This window comes from Balaenoptera physalus, assembly GCF_965194825.1.
Source record: "Balaenoptera physalus genome assembly, chromosome: 11".
Lineage (NCBI taxonomy): Eukaryota > Metazoa > Chordata > Mammalia > Artiodactyla > Balaenopteridae > Balaenoptera > Balaenoptera physalus.
The window spans coordinates 94,279,477-94,298,318 of record NC_138896.1 but is presented as its reverse complement, the minus strand read 5'-3'; the positions used below and the strand labels follow the sequence as shown (position 1 = coordinate 94,298,318).

General features: G+C 40.1%; 1 protein-coding gene across 1 annotated transcript in view; it reads left to right on the top strand.

The window, feature by feature from the left end:
• Positions 1-18,842, top strand: part of CNTN3 (contactin 3) — a 325,704-nt gene that overhangs the window by 287,893 nt on the left and 18,969 nt on the right. The window contains exons 18-20 of the mRNA XM_082412129.1: positions 333-567; positions 3,296-3,411; positions 15,318-15,501. Coding sequence (XP_082268255.1) covers positions 333-567; positions 3,296-3,411; positions 15,318-15,501 — 535 coding nt within the window. The remainder of the gene's footprint in view (positions 1-332; positions 568-3,295; positions 3,412-15,317; positions 15,502-18,842) is intronic.

The following is an 18,842-nucleotide window of genomic DNA, read 5'->3' as shown; positions in this document are numbered from 1 at the left end:
GAGGTGATTTTTATTTGATTTAGAGATGCAGTATTTCAACTGAAAGTATATCTTTATTATTCGGAACTCAGATTGCGGCTGCAAGATGCTCAAAAATCTGAATAATTTATGAAAATTCCAGTTAGTTATCTGGTGGCTATGAAAGAGTGGCATATGTTTATTTAAAAGCAGCTGACTGTCCCCCTGACCTTTTTCTCCTTTTTTAATCCAACCACTTAATCCAGTGTAGATGATTATTTGATGGCTTTTACAAAAGACTCCGCATTATAGCTGCATTTATTCTTGCCTTGCTCTCGTGTGAAAGCGTGAGTTAATATGCCTTTCCTTTATAGCCAGTCCCTGAAGAACTACAGAATGGTGAAGGTTTTGGATATGTTGTTGCTTTCCGCCCTGTTGGAGTAACCAACTGGATCCAGACAGTGGTCACATCTCCTGATACCCCAAGATACGTCTTTAGAAATGAAAGCATCCTGCCATTTTCACTGTATGAAGTTAAAGTGGGTGTTTATAATAACAAAGGCGAAGGACCGTTTAGCCCAGTGACAACAGTGTTCTCTGCAGAAGAAGGTATGGAAGGGCTATGATTAGACAGATGGCCTTCAACTTAATGATTTTTCGACTTTACAGTGGTGTGAAGTGAGACACATTTCAGTAGAAATTGTACTTCGAGTTTCGAATTTTAATCTTTTCCTGGGCCAGTGATATGGAGTAAAATAATCTCTCAGGGTGCTGGGCAGCAGTAGCTACAGCTCCTAGTCAGCCAGACAACCACAAGGGTAAACAATGGATATACTTCAAATTATTCTGTACCATGCAACCGTTCTATTTTTCACTTTCAGTACAGTAGTCAATAAATTACAGGAGATACTCAACACTTTATTGTACAATAGGCCTTGTATTAGATGATTTTGCCCAACTGTATGCTAATGTAAGTGTTCAGAGCCTGTTTAAGGTAGGCTAGGCTAAGCTTTGCTGTTTGCTATATTAGGTATATTAAATGCATTTTCGACTTATGATATTTTCAAATTAGGATGTGTTTATCGAGATGTAACCCCATCATAAGTCAAGGAAGATCTGTATGTCAGTACCACACTTAATCAACCAGTTGTGCTCCAAAAACCCATTTGGAAGTTCTTTGTGACTTCAGATATATTTCTTGAAAAGGAGAATGATTGAAGTCATAGTTAGTAGTCCAGGTAGTAAAGATCAACCATGCCTACTTGAAGCGTGAGACTCAATGGATAGTTAGAGGGGGTAATAATTCGTTAAAAATCTGCTTATGAGGAATACATTGAGTTCCAGTCTGTGAAGCAGGGAGCAGCACAGCCTTCTACAGCTTTCTTCTTTGGGAGGTAAGATTAAGATATTCTTCTGGAAGTGCCCTAGTCTGAAGTTTTATAGTGGTTCCTAGACCTGAGAAAGAGGTTTTAGCAGGATGGAGAGGGAGGACCAGTAGTCTGACATTGGGGAGGTATGGAATATGCAGGTTTGGGGATGGGTTTCACCAGTTCTAGCCGGTATAGATTCATACATACTCCACTCTGGACTCACTCCCTTTCTCTGCCTTTCTGTCCCAGAAAGCAATAGTAAAAATAATAGTAACGTTAGGAGAATCCTATGAAATTGCCATTTTATAGGTCAAAAGCAGCTGCATATTGGCTATCTCATGCGGTTCTAGCTAGTTAGAATGGCAGGAGCTAACATGTATTGGATGCTTACCATCAGCCAGACGTTACCTAATTGGAATTTTCCAAGGAGGAATGGCAAGTGGGTACTATTGTTATTTCCCGCTTACACAGGAGAAAATGGAAGCTTGAGGAAAGAAATTAATGGACTTGCCAAAATCCATACAGACCTATTGAGCTAGCATTTTAACCCGGGGCCTTTGCTCTTGAGTGGTTTGAGCTCATGAAATATGATTTCACAGTATCGCCTCTATCCTCCAAGCCTTACAGTAAATTGAGAAAGTGGGTCCACAGTTGTCATTCCTAAAAACAGTAAGGAGGCTCAATTTTTCATCATACTGTCACCTCCTATTTTTGTTCTCTCTTTTCCCACTGTGTTCTGAGAGAAAAAGAGAACAGGATTTTTAAATTTTTTGCAAAACCAAGAGCTTTTATATTCATAGCCAGACCCCATCTCCAAGAGTTGCTGAGAAGGATTATCATTACAAGGGCAGGTCAGGAGTCTGAGGGGTGATGGGAATTAAATTAACCAGGGAGTTTGGGTAGATGGGGTTGGGGGCGGGCGGCAGCTGGGAAGGAGGGACGGCCAGAGCCTTTTACTATCTTCTTGCCTCCTGCACTTTCCTTCTCCTGTTTCCATTCTTGCCACCACTGATGATTTGGTTAAAGGTCTTTCTGTTACAAATGTCAGAAACTGATTCGACTTGTCTTTTAAAAAAGCAGGGATTTATTGGAAATATACTCTGACCTTTCATTGAATCAAGGAGAGAGGTAAATAGCAAACAAACCTCATGAAGAGCCTTAGTCAGAGAAGCTCTGGGCCCTCAGAAACTTAGGGCTTCTCTAGGGCATCAGGGCTGGATTGATTGGCCTCAAGTCTTCCTCGTTTTTCCAAAGCACGTTTCAAATTCTCAAGAGAAAAAAATCTAATAGGCCCATCCTTGGACCAGGGGGTCTATCTTAATATGCGTCAGCCATGGCCAGGGAGCAGGATCCTTTAACGTAGAAATGGATGTTGGGGGAGGACGCATCTCTGCTCAGAGCTCCTAAGAGGAAAGAATCACTGTGAGATCCATGAAGCCCCAAGAGTTCTCCATTACAAAGGGGATTTCTTCCTGTGTATTAAGCTCTGTGTGTGCTTATCTCCTCCAGAAGAGTACAGGATCTCATTTAACTTTGCCCCTCTTGTGCGCCTGGCTAGACAAGGCACTCACCAAATGCTTATTGAATAAATGAACTCTGTAGGCCTTGACCTTTATTTGGAAAAACAAAAAAGAACATAAAATAAGTAGCACTTGTGGGCATAGGATTTCCCATAGGGACTGTGGGACGGAGAGGAGAGAAATAATGATAGGGAGGAAAGAACCAAGGGAAAAAGGGGAGGAAAGTAGGATACCAAGAAGGGAATGCCAGAGAGGGAGCAAGTTGCTCTGGCTGTTCCGCAAGGAAAAGCCTGTGGCTGTGATGCTCTCTTCCTAGGAAATGGAAAGTGACCAAGACATGGTTCATGTTTTCAGATATTTTTACAGAATATTTTACATTTTCAAATATGTTAAAATGCTTTTTTTAAAAAAATAAGAACGTCAATATATTTTCCTGTTCCCAAACAGAGCCTACAGTAGCTCCATCTCAAGTTTGTGCAAATAGCTTGTCTTCCTCAGAAATTGAAGTTTCTTGGAAGGCTGTTCCTTGGAAGTTGAGCAACGGACACTTACTCGGCTATGAGGTAATGTCTTTTAAAATTAATTAGCTCGTGTAAGTATGTTGCCATGCTACCTTGTCTGCTTTCATTTAAAAGTCTTCTTAACAATGACATCTTAGCTAAAGTCTGACTTTTGTTCAATTTTATCACCGTATTGTTCTGTGTGACTATCAACGGATATTGACTTTAACTCAACCAGTTGAATGAAAGTGACTTTAGTTGAGGTATAAAGGAAAAAGTAATAATAAAATGAAAGGAAATCATGTATCCTGTGGGCCTAATCTTTAGCTAGTTTGGCTAAAAAATAAGAGTGAGCTCGAAACATAGTATTTAAGTTCACTGGGTATATCTGCTAATAGCTCTTCCGGTGCTTTGTCTTATTTTCTTGGTGGCCTTGTTACTTCTAGGCTCTAGAGAAGTCAGCCTTGTAGAATGTAATTCTTGCCTTCAAATAATTGTCTTTGGTGAAATACGATGAAAGGTCTGAAACGGCATAACGCAAGACCAAATGTAATGAAGTGCAGAATAGGCCACACAGAAAGTGGTTGAGGGATGAGTGACCTTGAAAGGTTTCATAAGGCTAGTAAGGTTTAATAGGACTTTAAAGAAAAAATAAGTAAACGTAGAGAAAGTGGAAACATTCCAGGCTGAGCATGGCACATTGAAAGAGTGGAAGGAGTAGAGGTCCATCTGCAGAAGGGGGTTCCTGTGGGGTAGGTGACGGTAGCAGGGTGCAGCGGGGCCAGCTCACAGACGGCTCTGAATGTTAAGAAGAACCATTCTGTCCTGGGCCCCACGTTTAGGAGGGAGCAGTTAGAGAAGAGTGGGAGCAGTTGAGCTGAGAGCTGACAAGATAAAAAGCGAAGTCTTAAGAAGGTTTCTGTGACAGTGACACTGTGGTAGCCACAGCTGTGATTTCACCCCGGCCCACAGCCGTCTTCTTAGCAAGCTTCCCTCATGCTTCTAATTCCTGACTCAGTGGCAGGTTTACATGCACGTGTTTGCAGTACAGGACCGTGTACCCTGCCACTTGCCAACATAACCTCAGTGACTGCACGAGGGTGCCCACTTGCTCAAAGGCAGCTGACCCATGGACAGTTAAACTGAGCTAGTCAGATTCTTGTTTGAACTATTGAAGCAAGCAGCACAGAGATTGTGTTCAGTGAGCATAATGCAGTGATATGTCAAATTTAGGACCCAGTTCAGACTTCCCAAGTGAAGGCCATGGGCAGATAGGACAAAGCTGATTTACAGAGATGAGACGGAGCAGACATACTTTCATGCAGCCCTAAAGAATGGAGGAGACAAGGACCCATGGAGCTTGAAGAGCAACAGAGAAGAGCTCTCTGACAATTGACCAGTTCTTGAGTTGGCTGTTTTCTTTCTCATAATGTCACCTTGTCCTCCTTTTCAGCCAGCCCCCTTTACATTTGAACTTGAGAGAGTTCCTGGCCCTTGTAACCAAACAAGCAGTGACTTGGATAAATTAAAGATAAAGTAGAGGAAGGATTGGCTAGAGCAGTGATGCTCAAAGGATGCACCATGGGCCACCTTCACCACAATTACCTAAATTTTTGCTGAAGATGAGCCCCCAGAATCCTCCCTGGGCCCACTGAACCCAAACATCTAGGGGTGGGTGTTGTGAAGGTGCATTTTTAGTAAATACCCATAGGGAAACGTCTTCCTGCACCCGTATGTATAGGAAGCCCTGGTCTTGACACAGAGACCCTGATCACAGAGCTGTCCAGACTTAAGGAAACCGAAGTGATACTGAAGAAGCAAAACACCACATAAATACAACAGAGCAACTTGATCAGCATCTTAAAGGAAGCCAAGAACACTTGGATGGAAAATTCCTTTAATTCCCTGACAGTGAGTAGAAGCAGTGAAAGATAGTGGGCAACCAATAGTAGCTCCCCAGTGATTAGAGAAATGGCATTGGCAGGAACGGTAAGTGTGATGGGAGGAACACAGATGTAAAGGAGCAGAATCCTGAGGTCAAACCTGTGCCAGGTCCCAGCTCTGCCACTCACTGTGCTGGAAAAGTTACGTAAATTCTGTGAGCCTCCTTTTCCTGCCTGCAGAACGGGAACGATGGGCCTAACCTAATTAGGATTTTGAGAGGATTGAATGAGATTAGGCACCTGTGCTTCTCACAGTTTCTGGCTCATAATAATAAGCAATGAATAAGTGTGAACCATGTCCCAGAAGAATTTTTCCGATATTAATTCATAGATTTCTCCCCAGTAACTATTCTCAAGCAGTTCTTCGACTCCAAGCTCTTTTGCCTCATGAGAGTTTTTGACGGCTATCAAGATGGGGTTGCCTGTGAGATCCCTTCCTTCCTCGCTTTGTTTCCAAAGCTCCAGCCTTTAAGGAGATTATTTCATGTATCCTAGAGGGTGAAGCGAGAGAACATGCCACAGAGGAAAAAATACAAGAGAAGTTTCAGGTGACCTTGGAGGAAACGAAGATCTGAGGCTTACAAAATCTCGTGGGTCCCAGAGCTTTCTACCTGGCAGTGCCCAAGTTGGTGGCCAGACCACAGAAGGGAACAGCTGTGCTTCCCACACTCAGCAAGGACTTCTTATTCCCCAAGCATGGCAGAACTGCTGGGCCTAAAGGGATCAGACCAATGTAACAGTAAGTTATCTTGGCCAGGCTTTGGGAAGGGGAGCCCCAGGAGTGATTGAAGTCGAATTTTACATTAGCTGAGCAGGATATGAAATTCAGTGTTAAATCAAATTTACTTAAAGAAAATAAATGAGCACATTTTGCATCCCTCCAGCAGCAGACTGAAGTACACATCCCCCATTCATAACTTTGTCCTTTACAAACCGTATGATAGGATAATCATTTCTGACCTGGTTGTAGCTTGTGAAGTAGTTAAGAGAAATAAGCAAGAGACTATATATAAATGGGCTTTGTGGGCTTCCAAGCACCACAGGAATGTTACCAGTCACTGGCGATTGTTTTGACAGCTTGGGGGCAGGTAGATGCTGATTTTAGAATATATCACTTTAAGCTGATCATGAGTCATCCAGATATGCATACTCTCTAAGAAAGTAGAATTATACCACTGTGGCTCAGGTCAGGAAAGAGAGGTTGATTGAACAAGAGACAAAACCAAAGAATCCAAGTAGTGCCATTGTAGTATCTCATGAAGTCCACACCATTTTTGAATTAGACAAACCTGCCTTCAGATCCACTGGGACAGAATATAAGCTCCACCAGCGACAGGGGATTCTGCCTGTTTGTTCACTGATGTGTCCCAAGTGCCAAGAGTTGTATCTGGCACACAGGAGGCAGGCAAAAATTTCATGTTGATTGAATAAATGCAATTTTGTCTCCATTATCTTACTGCTGTCTGGCTTTGAGCACATTACGAATGCTCTCCAAGGCCCAGTTAAAACAGTAAATAACTCTCAGCATCACTGGAGAAACTTTAAGTGAGATAAAGCAGCCATTGTGAAAATGGCCCAAAGAGACTTTGGGAGCTTCTCCTTTTCTGTTTTGAATATTGGGCGTTGGGATAAGATTTCATTGAAAGGGGAAATTTGAAAACCAGTGAAGTAATACAGAAACACTTAGCACAATCTGAGTATGGGACCCAGTGCTGTTGTTTGTGTTGCTACTGGTGTTGCCATTAGGTGGGGGGGCAAAAAGATGAGGGGCGAAGAGCATATGGGACTTCGCTCGAAATTAATGATGACATCTTGCCTATCTGTGTAAAGAGTAGCAAATTTAACATCCAAATGGAGCCTGAATACAGTATTGAAAGGAAACAACTAGTGAAAGTTTGTTCCCCAAGTGCTTGGTATGTATGAAAAGAAAGAAACAAGCTCAGGGAAAGGTATACTAATTGGGGCAACTTAAGAAATAATTTATATAATTATGCCAAGATAAAAATATGTATTTTCATAGTCTCAATAATGATTTAAACAGTAACCTGGAAGAATAAATGACTTAGCAGAGTATTTAACTATCAGGCATGTGGCTAACTTTCTGGGTTGCAATTTCCCCAGTGTGGCTTTACAATTGTTAATAGCACCTGCTTCCCTCTCATCTCATCATGTGCCACGTGGTGTGCTGAGCACACATCATCATTAGCATCTAGACTAATTTTCTTTCTGATTTGACCAAGTAGTCGTCGAGGAGCTCATTTCCCTGGGCTCCAATTTATTTCACCTTCTAAGCCACAACACTCAGGCTCAGATCTTTTCTTGTGCCCTTTGCATAGGAACAAGAGATATGTACAGACAAGATAAAGAGGATGCAGATGATTTAAGTTCATGGGTAGTGGGTGCCTGAGGAACAAAAGCTCCAAAGTTCTAGCTTGGTATATACAGTCCATTTCTTTAAAGTCATTTTGTGTCTTGAGAAAATAAAACTTGGGAGAATGATCTTGATAAGTGATGGAAACAAAAATCTATACTTGTGAAATACTACAGGTAAGCATATTTGTGGAACTGTTGCAGGAGGGGGGACCCCTTCCAGCGCCCGAGAGTGGGCTCTTGTCTACCACTCGGAAATGAAGTGTCCAGAGAAACACACACGCTGACAAAGCAAATGACTTTATTGGGAAGGGGCTCCTGGGTGGAGAGCAGCAGGGTAAGGGAAGCCAGGAGAACTGCTCTGCCCAAGTGGCTCGCAGTCTCGGGTTTTATGGGAATGGGGTTAGTTTTGGGGTTATCTCTGGCCAGTCACTTTGACTCAGGGTCCTTCCTGGTGGCGCGTGCGTCGCTCGGCCAAGGTGGATTCCAGCGAGAAGGATTCTGGGAGGTTGGCAGGACATCTGGGCTGACATCTCCTCTTTCCTTGTGACCTTTCCCGAATTATTCCGGTTGGTGGTAGCTTGTTAGTTCTGCATTCCTTACCAGGACCTCCTGCTGAAGATAACTTATGCAAGTGGTTACTGTGGTGCCTGGCCAGGGTGGACGGTTTCAGTCAGTGTTTCCCCGGGACGGGGGGCGGGGGGGAGTTGTAGATTTTTTTTAAATGTTTGGCAGTGAAATAGAACTTGGGTGGGGGGGAGGGGAACATAGTAGATTTATTTTTTTTAATGTGTAGCAGGGGAACATAACTAAAAATGTGTACAGAAGGCCAAACTAAAAACTTCACTCATACCTCTGTCCTACCTCCTGTTCTAAACAGCTGTACAGAATGTGTTTAGCTCCTAACATTTTAATTAGAATGGAAAAAGACATCAAATATTTGAATACTTTTTTGAGAATACGAAAATCCTACTGGAAGAAACAAAGACATATGGAGAGAGTCTAATTCCTTACTATCAGGCAGAGAATTAACTTCACCCTAGAACGAGTCACATGTACGTAGGAAAATTGGATAGAGACAATTCAGGCCCATTTACATAAACAGGAAGGCAGCAAAAATGAATTGAGTAAATAAAATGCAGACTTTCTGGAGGTGGTGGAAGGATTTGTTATGCTGGAGGGAGCAGTACGTATGTGTGTGAGAGCCACGCAAACAAAGCTGGGTTTGTTATTAGGCAGATATAGTCCCTACCAGACTGCGCCTCAGCATTGAGGGATCCAGGGGAGTAAATATCCCAGCCTCTCTCTCCTCGCACTGGCCCGTCTCCTGGCTTCTCTGTTTCTGAATTCAGGTTCGCTGCTCTCCTCTCAAAAGCCAGTACTCAAGAGACAAGTGCTGGTAGGAACGGAAAAGTCGCTTTATTCAGGAGGCCAGCAAACTGGGAAGATGGCGAACTTGTGTCCAAAAACCAACTCTGAAGATTCTGCTCGACCATGAAAGTTTTTAAAGGGAGAATCATTTGGGGAGGAGTTCAGGGTCTTCATTTATCTTCCACTGTGGGCAGACTTTCTTCTGATTGGTTGGTGGTGAGGTAATCAGGGCTGTGCTCCAGGAATCTTGGGCTCAGGCTGAAGTTACCATCCTCCGCCTGGCCGGGGGCCTTAGTTTCTGCAGAAGAACTCAAAGGTATTGCTATGTATATTCCTTGAGGTGGAGGCAGGACCCTGCGCCTCCACTCCTACCCCATGCACTATTATTTCTTGCCCGCTTCTCCTTTGTTTTTGTATACCCTCCCTTCCCTGATAAGCAGTTATTTGAATCTGCCCTTTGGAACTCAGGGTAGGTCACGGAGGCTAAATGATCTTGTTCTGCAAACAAGAAACAGGGTATACAGAAAGGATTTGTACTGGGAGGGCCCTAGAGGGTCCTGCTCCATTTCCTCTCCATCCAGTGAGAAGCCAGAGGGTCAGCGAGCTTGGTGTGTAATTCACATAGGTCAGCCCTCCAGGGACTGAGAGCCCAGTAAAGAAGAGTAGGAGGTAGATCTGGATTTGTCTTCTAAAACCTGTCCAATGCATTTGCCTGCCTGATATTTATTGAAATGTGTTTCGTCCAGCAGCTAAGATGAAATATTTGTCTTCCTGAAAATCTGTAAGTATACACAAAATTATTTCAGTCTATTCTGACTAAATACCTGTACTTTAATGGCTAAAAAAGTGCCATTTTTCATTTTTATTATTTTTATAAACTGCATTTCATTTTAAGGTGAAGTGAAATCTCTGATGCCGTGATGTGAAGGACTCCTCACCGCAGGGACATTAGTTTTTGGAATAACCAAATTCCTTGCAGAAATAGAGATAGCATTTTAAATCCTGACATTCCTCAAGTTTGTTTCTGTTTACTTACCGAGATAAAAATATGTTAGCTTGTGAAAGGGTATTATGGTTCTGAAGAAAAAATTATTATCTCATCAAGAAACTGGAGTCCCAATGTTTTATAGACACATAGAATATTAGGACTTGAGTAACTAGCTTGGTGAATTAAGGAAAAAAAAATCTTCCTCTCTGCTCTATCCACAAAACAGTTCTGACATCAAAAATGTGGGGTTTTTTTCTCTACACCAACCAGTTCTCTGACACCAGCTGGGTGTCCTAAAATTCAATTCAATTTTGACCCTCTGTACCTAGAGTTAGCTTCAGATCCTACAAGTTGAGGGTTCAGTCCCACAAGACTGCCTTGCCCTGCCACCACACACACACAAACATCAGATGCCAGTCACAAGTCCAGCCCTCCTCTGATCAACTGAGGGGTTCCCACATCCCCCTCCTTGGGTTTGATAACTTGCTAGAATGGCTCACAAAACTCAGGAAAGCACTTTACTTACCGTTATCCATTTATTGTAAAGGATACAACTCAGCAACAGCTAAATGGAAGAGGTGTGTAGGCCAAGGTATGTGGGAAGGGGCACAGACCTTCCATGCCCTCTCGGTGCCCTCCACTCTCCCAGCACCTCAATGTGTTCACTTACTTGGAAGCCCTTCTAACCTCTTCAGTTAGGTTTTTTTTATGGAGGCTTCACTGCATAGGAACGATTGATTAAATCATTGACCGTTAGTTAACCAAATTAAATCAACCTCCAGCCTTGTGTCAGGAGGTGGGCCTGAAAGTTCCAACTCTCTAATCACAAGGTTGGTTACCCTGGCAGCCAGTCTCCATCCTGAAGGTACCCAGGAGCCCAAAGCCACCAGATGTCTCATTAGCATGCAAAAGACACTTACCACTTCTGAGATTCCACGGGTTTGGGGGGAGCTGTGTGCAGAGACCAAATACATATTTCTTATGTGTCTCTGTGGTGGGAAGGAGGGAGGCATTTTTAAACTGCCTGTGTTTAAGTCATTCAAGAATTCACCAATATTGGGTACTTAGTGTGTACAAGCTTTGACCCAAGCGGCAGAGCTATGGTGATGACCAAGACAAACCTGCCTCCAGAACATGATTCCACCTTAGCATTCGCCCTTCCTGGTGTCTTCTGTGCCAGGGAATGCAGTTGCTGGCACTGGCGCACACTTGCACTAGCAAACCAAGGCAGGGTGACCCGCTACTGATGGAGAGAGTGGCCTGTGTCTCTCAGGCCGGGTGATGAAAAAATGTTGAGAGCCACAATTCAGTCTTAATCACCTTCTCCTCTGGAGTGGATTTACCTTTTATTTTTCCTCCCTCTGAACTCAGAGTGAATCTACAACATGAAAATATCTGCGTTTCTTCGGTTCTGGAAAATTCTGAGACATTTTCTCTTTTATTGTTGCCTTTTCCTTAACCTCTCCTTCTGGAACTCTGGTTGGAAAATTTCATTCATCCTCAGTGTTTCTTAACTTGGCTTTCATAATTTTTCTTTCCTTCTCCATGTTCTGGATTTATTCATTCTGTCTTCTACCTTCCAGTCTTCAGCTCAATCCTAGCACTGATTTCTTTTTTACTATTGTATTTTTCAGGTATCAGAATTCTACTTGATATTTTTTAGATTCGCCCCATCTTTTTTCTTTGTCTCCTATTCTTGCATTATAAATTTAGTCCCTTCTTTGGTAAATTTGAACATTTTAAATATACTTATTTTAAGATCCATTTCACCTAAGTGTATAATAGCCAGTCCCCTGTGGTCCAGTCTGCTGACTTTCTTTCTTGTTAGCAGGGTTCTTCATGTGCTTTGTAAAATTTCTGTCTCTGTTCATCTTTTGTAGATGCTGCCTTCATGTTCTGTCAATGTTACATTAACTCTTTTCTGCACAATTATATTTTCAGAGTTTGTTCCTTCAGCCTGGACATGTTTCCTTTCTTCATCCCTGTATTGTGGTTGTGCCTATGAAATCCAAATTCGTGTGGAGTTATATTCTGTCCTCTCAAGTGTAGAACTTTTAGCATTTAAACCCAGAACACAACTGAGAGGAAAAATGGCATCTTTACTTCTTGGCTTTTTCCTCTATTAAAAAAAAAACAAAAACAAACTATCCTCATATAAATATTTTTGAACAAAATTTTATAGAACATAACTGATTTATTACTTACATAATAAAAAACATCTATCCTTGTATAAATATTTTTGAACAAAATTTTTATAGAACATAACTGATTATTACTTGGAAATATGTATGTCACTGCTTTATTTCTTTATGCTTTAGTTATATGCATATTTATTCAAATTTTAAAGTAAAGCTATTTAAGAAGATTATATAATAAATTTGAACTAATATCATGCTCAATTTTGGCACTGATTTTCTCTGTGATTAAATATTTCTAATACCTGTCAGCAACTGAGATCTAAAAATAAATCTCTCATTCTGATACATGGAGATTGGTTAAAGAACTTCAGAAACAAACTGCTATCAAGAGCTTTCAAGCACCTTCTATGAACTGATTTATAAAAGATAATCCATATGCCAAATGAAAATTATTTTTATTTCTTCTTTAAATCAGTCTCCTAAGGAATGATTTCTTAGGCAACTTATATTGAAGTAATTTGAATACAGAAAGAATGGCGCACGGATGGAAACCTAACAAGAGACCAGTGTGTATCACAGGATGATCTTGATTGAGTTACTTGACTTCTCCCTGCCTCTGCCATTCCATGTGTTGAGTGACAATTATTAAAGCTCATAATTATGTGATCTTTTTCCCAATCTATGCTATATCCTAGGCCACAAGTTTTCAGGCTGACTACAGTGTTTTATTTTAATTATCGATTATGTGTCATTCTTAGTTTAATAACTAGACAATGCTTTAAAGAGCAGGGAGCGTCTTATCCTTGTGGAGTCATCTAAACCTAAGCAATACCTCCGTTGTTTACAGTTGGTGAATTTAGAATGTATGTGAGTTTTCGGTATCTATTAACAATTTGCTGGGTGTGGCTTTATAAAAGACAGTTTGGCATGTTATCTTTAATTAATGAATAAAATCTATGTGGTTTTCTTTGATAATGGTAAATGGTATCTGTCATATATGTGGATTTTTTTGCTAATTTATATTTGATGCTTTAAAGTTGTAGGAGGTGCATATTCAATTTAGTCCTAATTATTTGGGTTTACGTCCTCCTTTCACGGTTTTTCTGAAAACTAATAACTTCTTTCCAGGGAAAACGCACATATACACATACATGAGCCCAGCATTTTGCATGAATTTAAGGGGGCCTTGATAGCAATATAAATATACATGCATAATATACACACACATATATACATGCACATATATAGGGAAAATATTGATCTGGCGTGATATTAATATGCTAATTTGGGATTATTATTGAAAAACCTGAGATTTTATATTTTGCTGCTAATCTTTTTTAAAGAAATAATTTTATAGTTGCTCATTTTTTTAAAAGTAACTTTAGGTGTATTTTTCTCAGAGGCCTGAAATGGATTTACCCTAGGCAACCCATAAACACGTTTTGTTTAGCCCACAGACAAATGGGGCCAACTCTAAATTTGGGACATTTCACATTAAAATCAGGATTTTTGCTTTCTTTTAAAAAAAGACCTGTAAACACTGGGTCCATCTTCCCCCCATCGACCAGAGCTGCGTAAAGGCTCCATTACGAAGATGGAACGTGCCTGTCTCCTTTGCCGCAGTTCCCACGCATCTCTACTGCCTTCATGACTCTGATGGCTGAGCATCAATTGCCGTTTTCATTTTGCCCAAGGAGCTGTTTACTTACAGAAATTACAGAAATGGTTTCCTGTTTTCATATTTTGCTATCGAAGTAGAAAAATGAAAGTCAAACCAAAAGGGCAAAGACTGCAAGAAAAACAGGAAAGTGCCTATTTCTTTCTTTTTTTAAAAAATAAATTTATTTATTTAATTTATTTATTTTTGGCTGTGTTGAGTCTTTGTTGCTGTGCGCAGGCTTTCTCTACCTGCGGTAAGCGGCGGCTACTCTTCGTTGCGGTGCGCTGGCTTCTCATTGCGGTGGCTTCTCTTGCTGCGGAGCACGGGCTCTAGGCTCCCGGGCTTCAGAAGTTGTGGCATGTGGGGTTCAGTAGTTGTGGCACACGGGCTCAGTAGTTGTGGCGCATGGGCTTAGTTGCTCTGCGGCATGTGGGATCTTCCCGGACCAGGGCTCGAACCCGCGTCCCCTGCATTGGCAGGCGGATTCTTAACCACTGCGCCATCAGGGGAGCCCCAAGTGCCTGTTTCTTTAGGAAAGTAAAAAATATGTACTCAGTCTGCTTTATGTATTTGTGTTAAGTGTCCAGCCCCTGCTTTAGACGGTCAGATGGTGATATCTGGTCTCAGCACGAGGAATAGTTGCACTTTTCATGAGCCATTTGTTTGGTGGTTTTGTTGCTGTTTTTATTTTATGAAGGATCCAAACTGTCTAGCAAAGCATAGCAGGACTTTATAGCATAAATCGGAGTTCACTGGGGAACGTGTCTTATTATTGTATTTTTCTACTTTTATTTCTTTATTTTATCAAATACTCTGAAAACGTTTTTGTATTTTTATACTGTAAATGTATATATCTTTATAAGCAGTCTCAGATCATTTTGCACAGTTCACAATAACGAAATACAAGTAAAACATTTCAATATATCCATATATTAACCTATGTTACCTGCCTTCCTCGTCTCTGCAGCAGCTCTGCATACTCAGGGGTCTTGGTGACACTTGGCCATCACTGTAGGACAAGTCAGGGGCCAGCTGGCTTTTCAGTGGTCTTTGCTCTGACAGGTCACTTTCTTCACAGAAGGCATCTTCACCATCCATCAGAGTTTAAGCATAGCTGCCAGCCTTCCAGCGCTGAGCCTGAGCCAGGTTGATTAGGGTCTGAGAAGGAGGGGCAGCTCACTCTGTTAGAAATGTAGATTTTTTTCCCTTCATTTTCCCATTTATAAGGCTATGGGCTAGTAGCATGTAGCACTTACTGTCTTTGAACTTATCTGGTTTATTTGTGTACTTATTACTTGTCTCCCCCGGGAGTCCCTTTTCTTTCACATCTGTGGCACAGAGCCTAATGCAGCACCTAGCACATAGTAGGTCCTTAAAAACTACTTGTGGAACAAATGATAAAGTAAATAAATTACAGTGCCCATTTTAATAAAAATCACTTAATTTAAAGGATGCTGTTTTGTCAATCTTTCTCATCTTTTATGTTTTCTGTCCACCAGGTGCGGTATTGGAATAATGGAGAAGAGGAATCATCAAGCAAACTGAAAGTGGCAGGAAATGTGACATCGGCCAGACTCCGTGGCTTGAAGAGCAACTTGGAATATTACACGGCTGTCCGGGCTTTCAACAGCGCTGGTACCGGTCCCTTTAGTGCCACGGTTAATGCAACCACCAAGAAAACTCGTATGTATCTCCTGATTTTTTTAACGTCAAAAAAATACTTTACATTTAAAATGGTAGCCTTCTTTATCATTTTAGATGGACAACACAAGTCAGTAAGCCCAATGAATGATGTAAACCCAACTCCAATCCCTTGTAAACTCAGAGGCACACATACATGTCTTCCTGATACCCCTAAATCTTCAGTTAGAAACCCCATGTGAAAATGAATGTGCACCTTTTGAAAAATTTTAGAGTGGGATGTTTAGTCAAGTCCATCCACTTTTCTTTTAAAATGTGATCAAGCTAATTGGTTTATTTCATGTATTTTTAGTTCTCCAAAGCTTGCGGATTTTTGATAAGCATGAATAACTTAAAGTTCAGGCCAAAGAATCAAGAGTGATGTTTTTCTTCTTTTCTTTCCTACTTATTCAAAAGAGGGCAATGCACAGTAAAGATGTTGGTTCACATGAATATATTGATATTTTTAAAAATCTGACCAGAGATGTCAGTCAGTGTTGCCTTCAAAGCTGAGTCTTTGTTAGCTGTGTATTCACAGGTACATTCACAAGCACCAATTATGAGCTATACATTAACCTGGCTTTAAATTAGGCTACAGAAAAATCAGTGATTTGCAATTTTGTAGTCTTTCACATATATTTCCATGAAACTGATAGCACCAGTGTATATTTAGTTATTGTATTGTATTGCTAATTTCTCACAATGCAACCATTTGAATTACTCTTGTCATTATCGTCATAGCTAATAGCAATTGAGAACATTTTATGTTCACATGCTTTACATGTATTCCCACACCTAAACTTCATACCTACCACATGAGGTAGGTGTCATTTTTACTTCTTTTTGAAAGATGAGGAATGTGGGCATGACAGGATTAACTTTAATTTTAAAATAATGGTGCAGTAAAACAATTTTTCTTCTTAATTTATTTTCAAAATTAATTAACCCTGTATAAAAATGTTTTTTTAACTGGCCCTATATGGGAATGAGACAGTTATTTTGCTTGACTGCCAATTTCATTAATGCATTTCTATTTCCATATATAATTCCCAAACTTTCGTGAGAACATACGTTGGCTGGCTAAAATTGCTAAGAACAACAATAGTATAAAATCTAATTTTATTGCTAGTGTTATTTATGGGTAAGTTAAAATATATATAAAACACAATTCTACTATGGATTTTCATTAACCAGTGTTAATTTGATCAGGAAAGTTCATATTTTTACCTTTGTATCATCTATTGAAAAGAGAGTTTGGAGAGAAAGTTTAGCAACCAAACATTTTAATCCCTTTAAGTAGCATATATTTACAAGCAACCAACTAATGTGGTAATTAATTATCCTTCACTAATTATTAGGAGAAGCCTGACGCCATCTCTTATTTATAACACATGGTTGGGGTTAGACCAAGGAGCGTGTAGGTTTGGCAATAAACTGAAAATATTCTGCGTATAGAACTTTTCACTCAATATGTTTGGTATTCCCAGTAGCGCTTCTGAATTAGTAAGATTTAAATATACATCATTATTATATGTTCAAAGCACAGCGTCAATCAAAAATTCTGATTGCACTGATGCATGCAAACAAGTTTATCTGGCTCTTTCCTCTGACTTAATAATTGATGTGATTACTTGCTAAGAAATTATGATTGTAAAAGACTGTGTGACATCATCATGGAATCAGTGAAGAGCTTAGTGAATGGGTTAGACAGAAGGAGGAGACTGATTATAAATCGATAGGAATTTCATGGTAATGTACACTGAGTGAAATAGAATTAAAAAAAAAGCAAAACCCTTTAAAATTTAAAGATAGCCTATAAATACCCAATCTAAAGTAGGAATTTGTGGGTTACAGTAACGATGGTGATTATGATTTTAATGACTAACACTTACAGAGCAATTTCCAGTCTCTGTTCTAAGTATGTTTCATGTATTGAGTCTTAATTCTCACAGCAACACCGTGACTTGGAAACTATTAGTAGTCTCACTTTAGAGACGAGGATGCAGAAGCACATAGAGGTTATATAACTTTACTGAGATCACAGAGTAAGTAGCAAGAGAGCCGTACAAATCCAGACATAGTCTTAACCACTGTGCTAGCCTCTCTTTCAACCATATAATTAGAATGTTCATGTCATATATAACACCAGTATTCATTGGGATTTTACTCTGTGTTTAGGAAGCAGGTAAGGTGATCAAAGATAGACAGGACTTCTGTGCTCATGGACCTGGAGTCTCATGGGAATTCCAGTAATTGAACAAAATCCCCCCTGCAAATGATACATTCCTATCGCCCCAATTTAACTGGAGTCTGCATGTGGGGCTGTAGGTGTTATTAAAGAAAGTTTTCCTACTTTGAGTGGGAAATTCATAGAGATAATTAAAATCCCTAATTATTCTAAGATTATGTATAAAGACCATTGTTCAGTTTTAAATTTTACATTCATAATTTTTCTAATGTACCAAAATACAAGTAAGGCAATCTTTTAAAACTATTTCGAATATTGTTTTACTGGCAGCTCTTAATAGTCATACTAACGTTTGACATGGTGTTAGCTTTAAATCCTAGTTACGAATTTTAATAAGGCTTTTGTGATTATCACTATGAAGAGAATTATTGTCATGCTTCAGGCATAAAGAACGAAGATAACATCTTTGAGTCTTTGCTTGCTATCTGTCTTCCCCTCTGGATTGTAAACTTTATGGGGAAAGAGTCCTTCTGTGTCTGTTCACCCAGCCCCAGTGCCCAGCCTGGCACTGGGAGCCACTCATTAAATGTTTAATCGGTAGCTAGATAGATGAATGAAATCTAAAGAAGCAGGCCAGCCTGAAGTACTATTATTAATCCCATGTACTTCCTCTTGACTGAACATGGTGAATTCAGAACACTTACTGGAGTCCTTCACCATCTTACTTAAAATGTGCAAGTTTCATGTACTTGTAATCATGGAATTCTGTATGCGAGGCTTTACATCCATACAGATCTTGGGTGATATTTTTGATTAATGTAAATAATACAAGGATTCTCAGGTTAAGTACTGTAGCTTCCATTAAACACTTAATTTTTGATATCCAAATACTTGTGTTTTTTTAAAGCATTTCTAAGTTAAACACTAATTAGCCTCTTTAAGTAATCAAAGATGGATTTTTGTTACTTGCAACCCAAAGAGAGCTAACTCTTAAGAACATCTTTTATCTAAAGGCACTGATGAGGAAAAATTGCAGATAGCATATAAATGACGAAATGGAACGGCTTCTAAAAGGAAACATACTGAGAAGTTTATGTTCGGAGATTGCAGGAAAGAATGTGGAGGGCAAATATTCTGCTTTGTATGACTGAAAAGT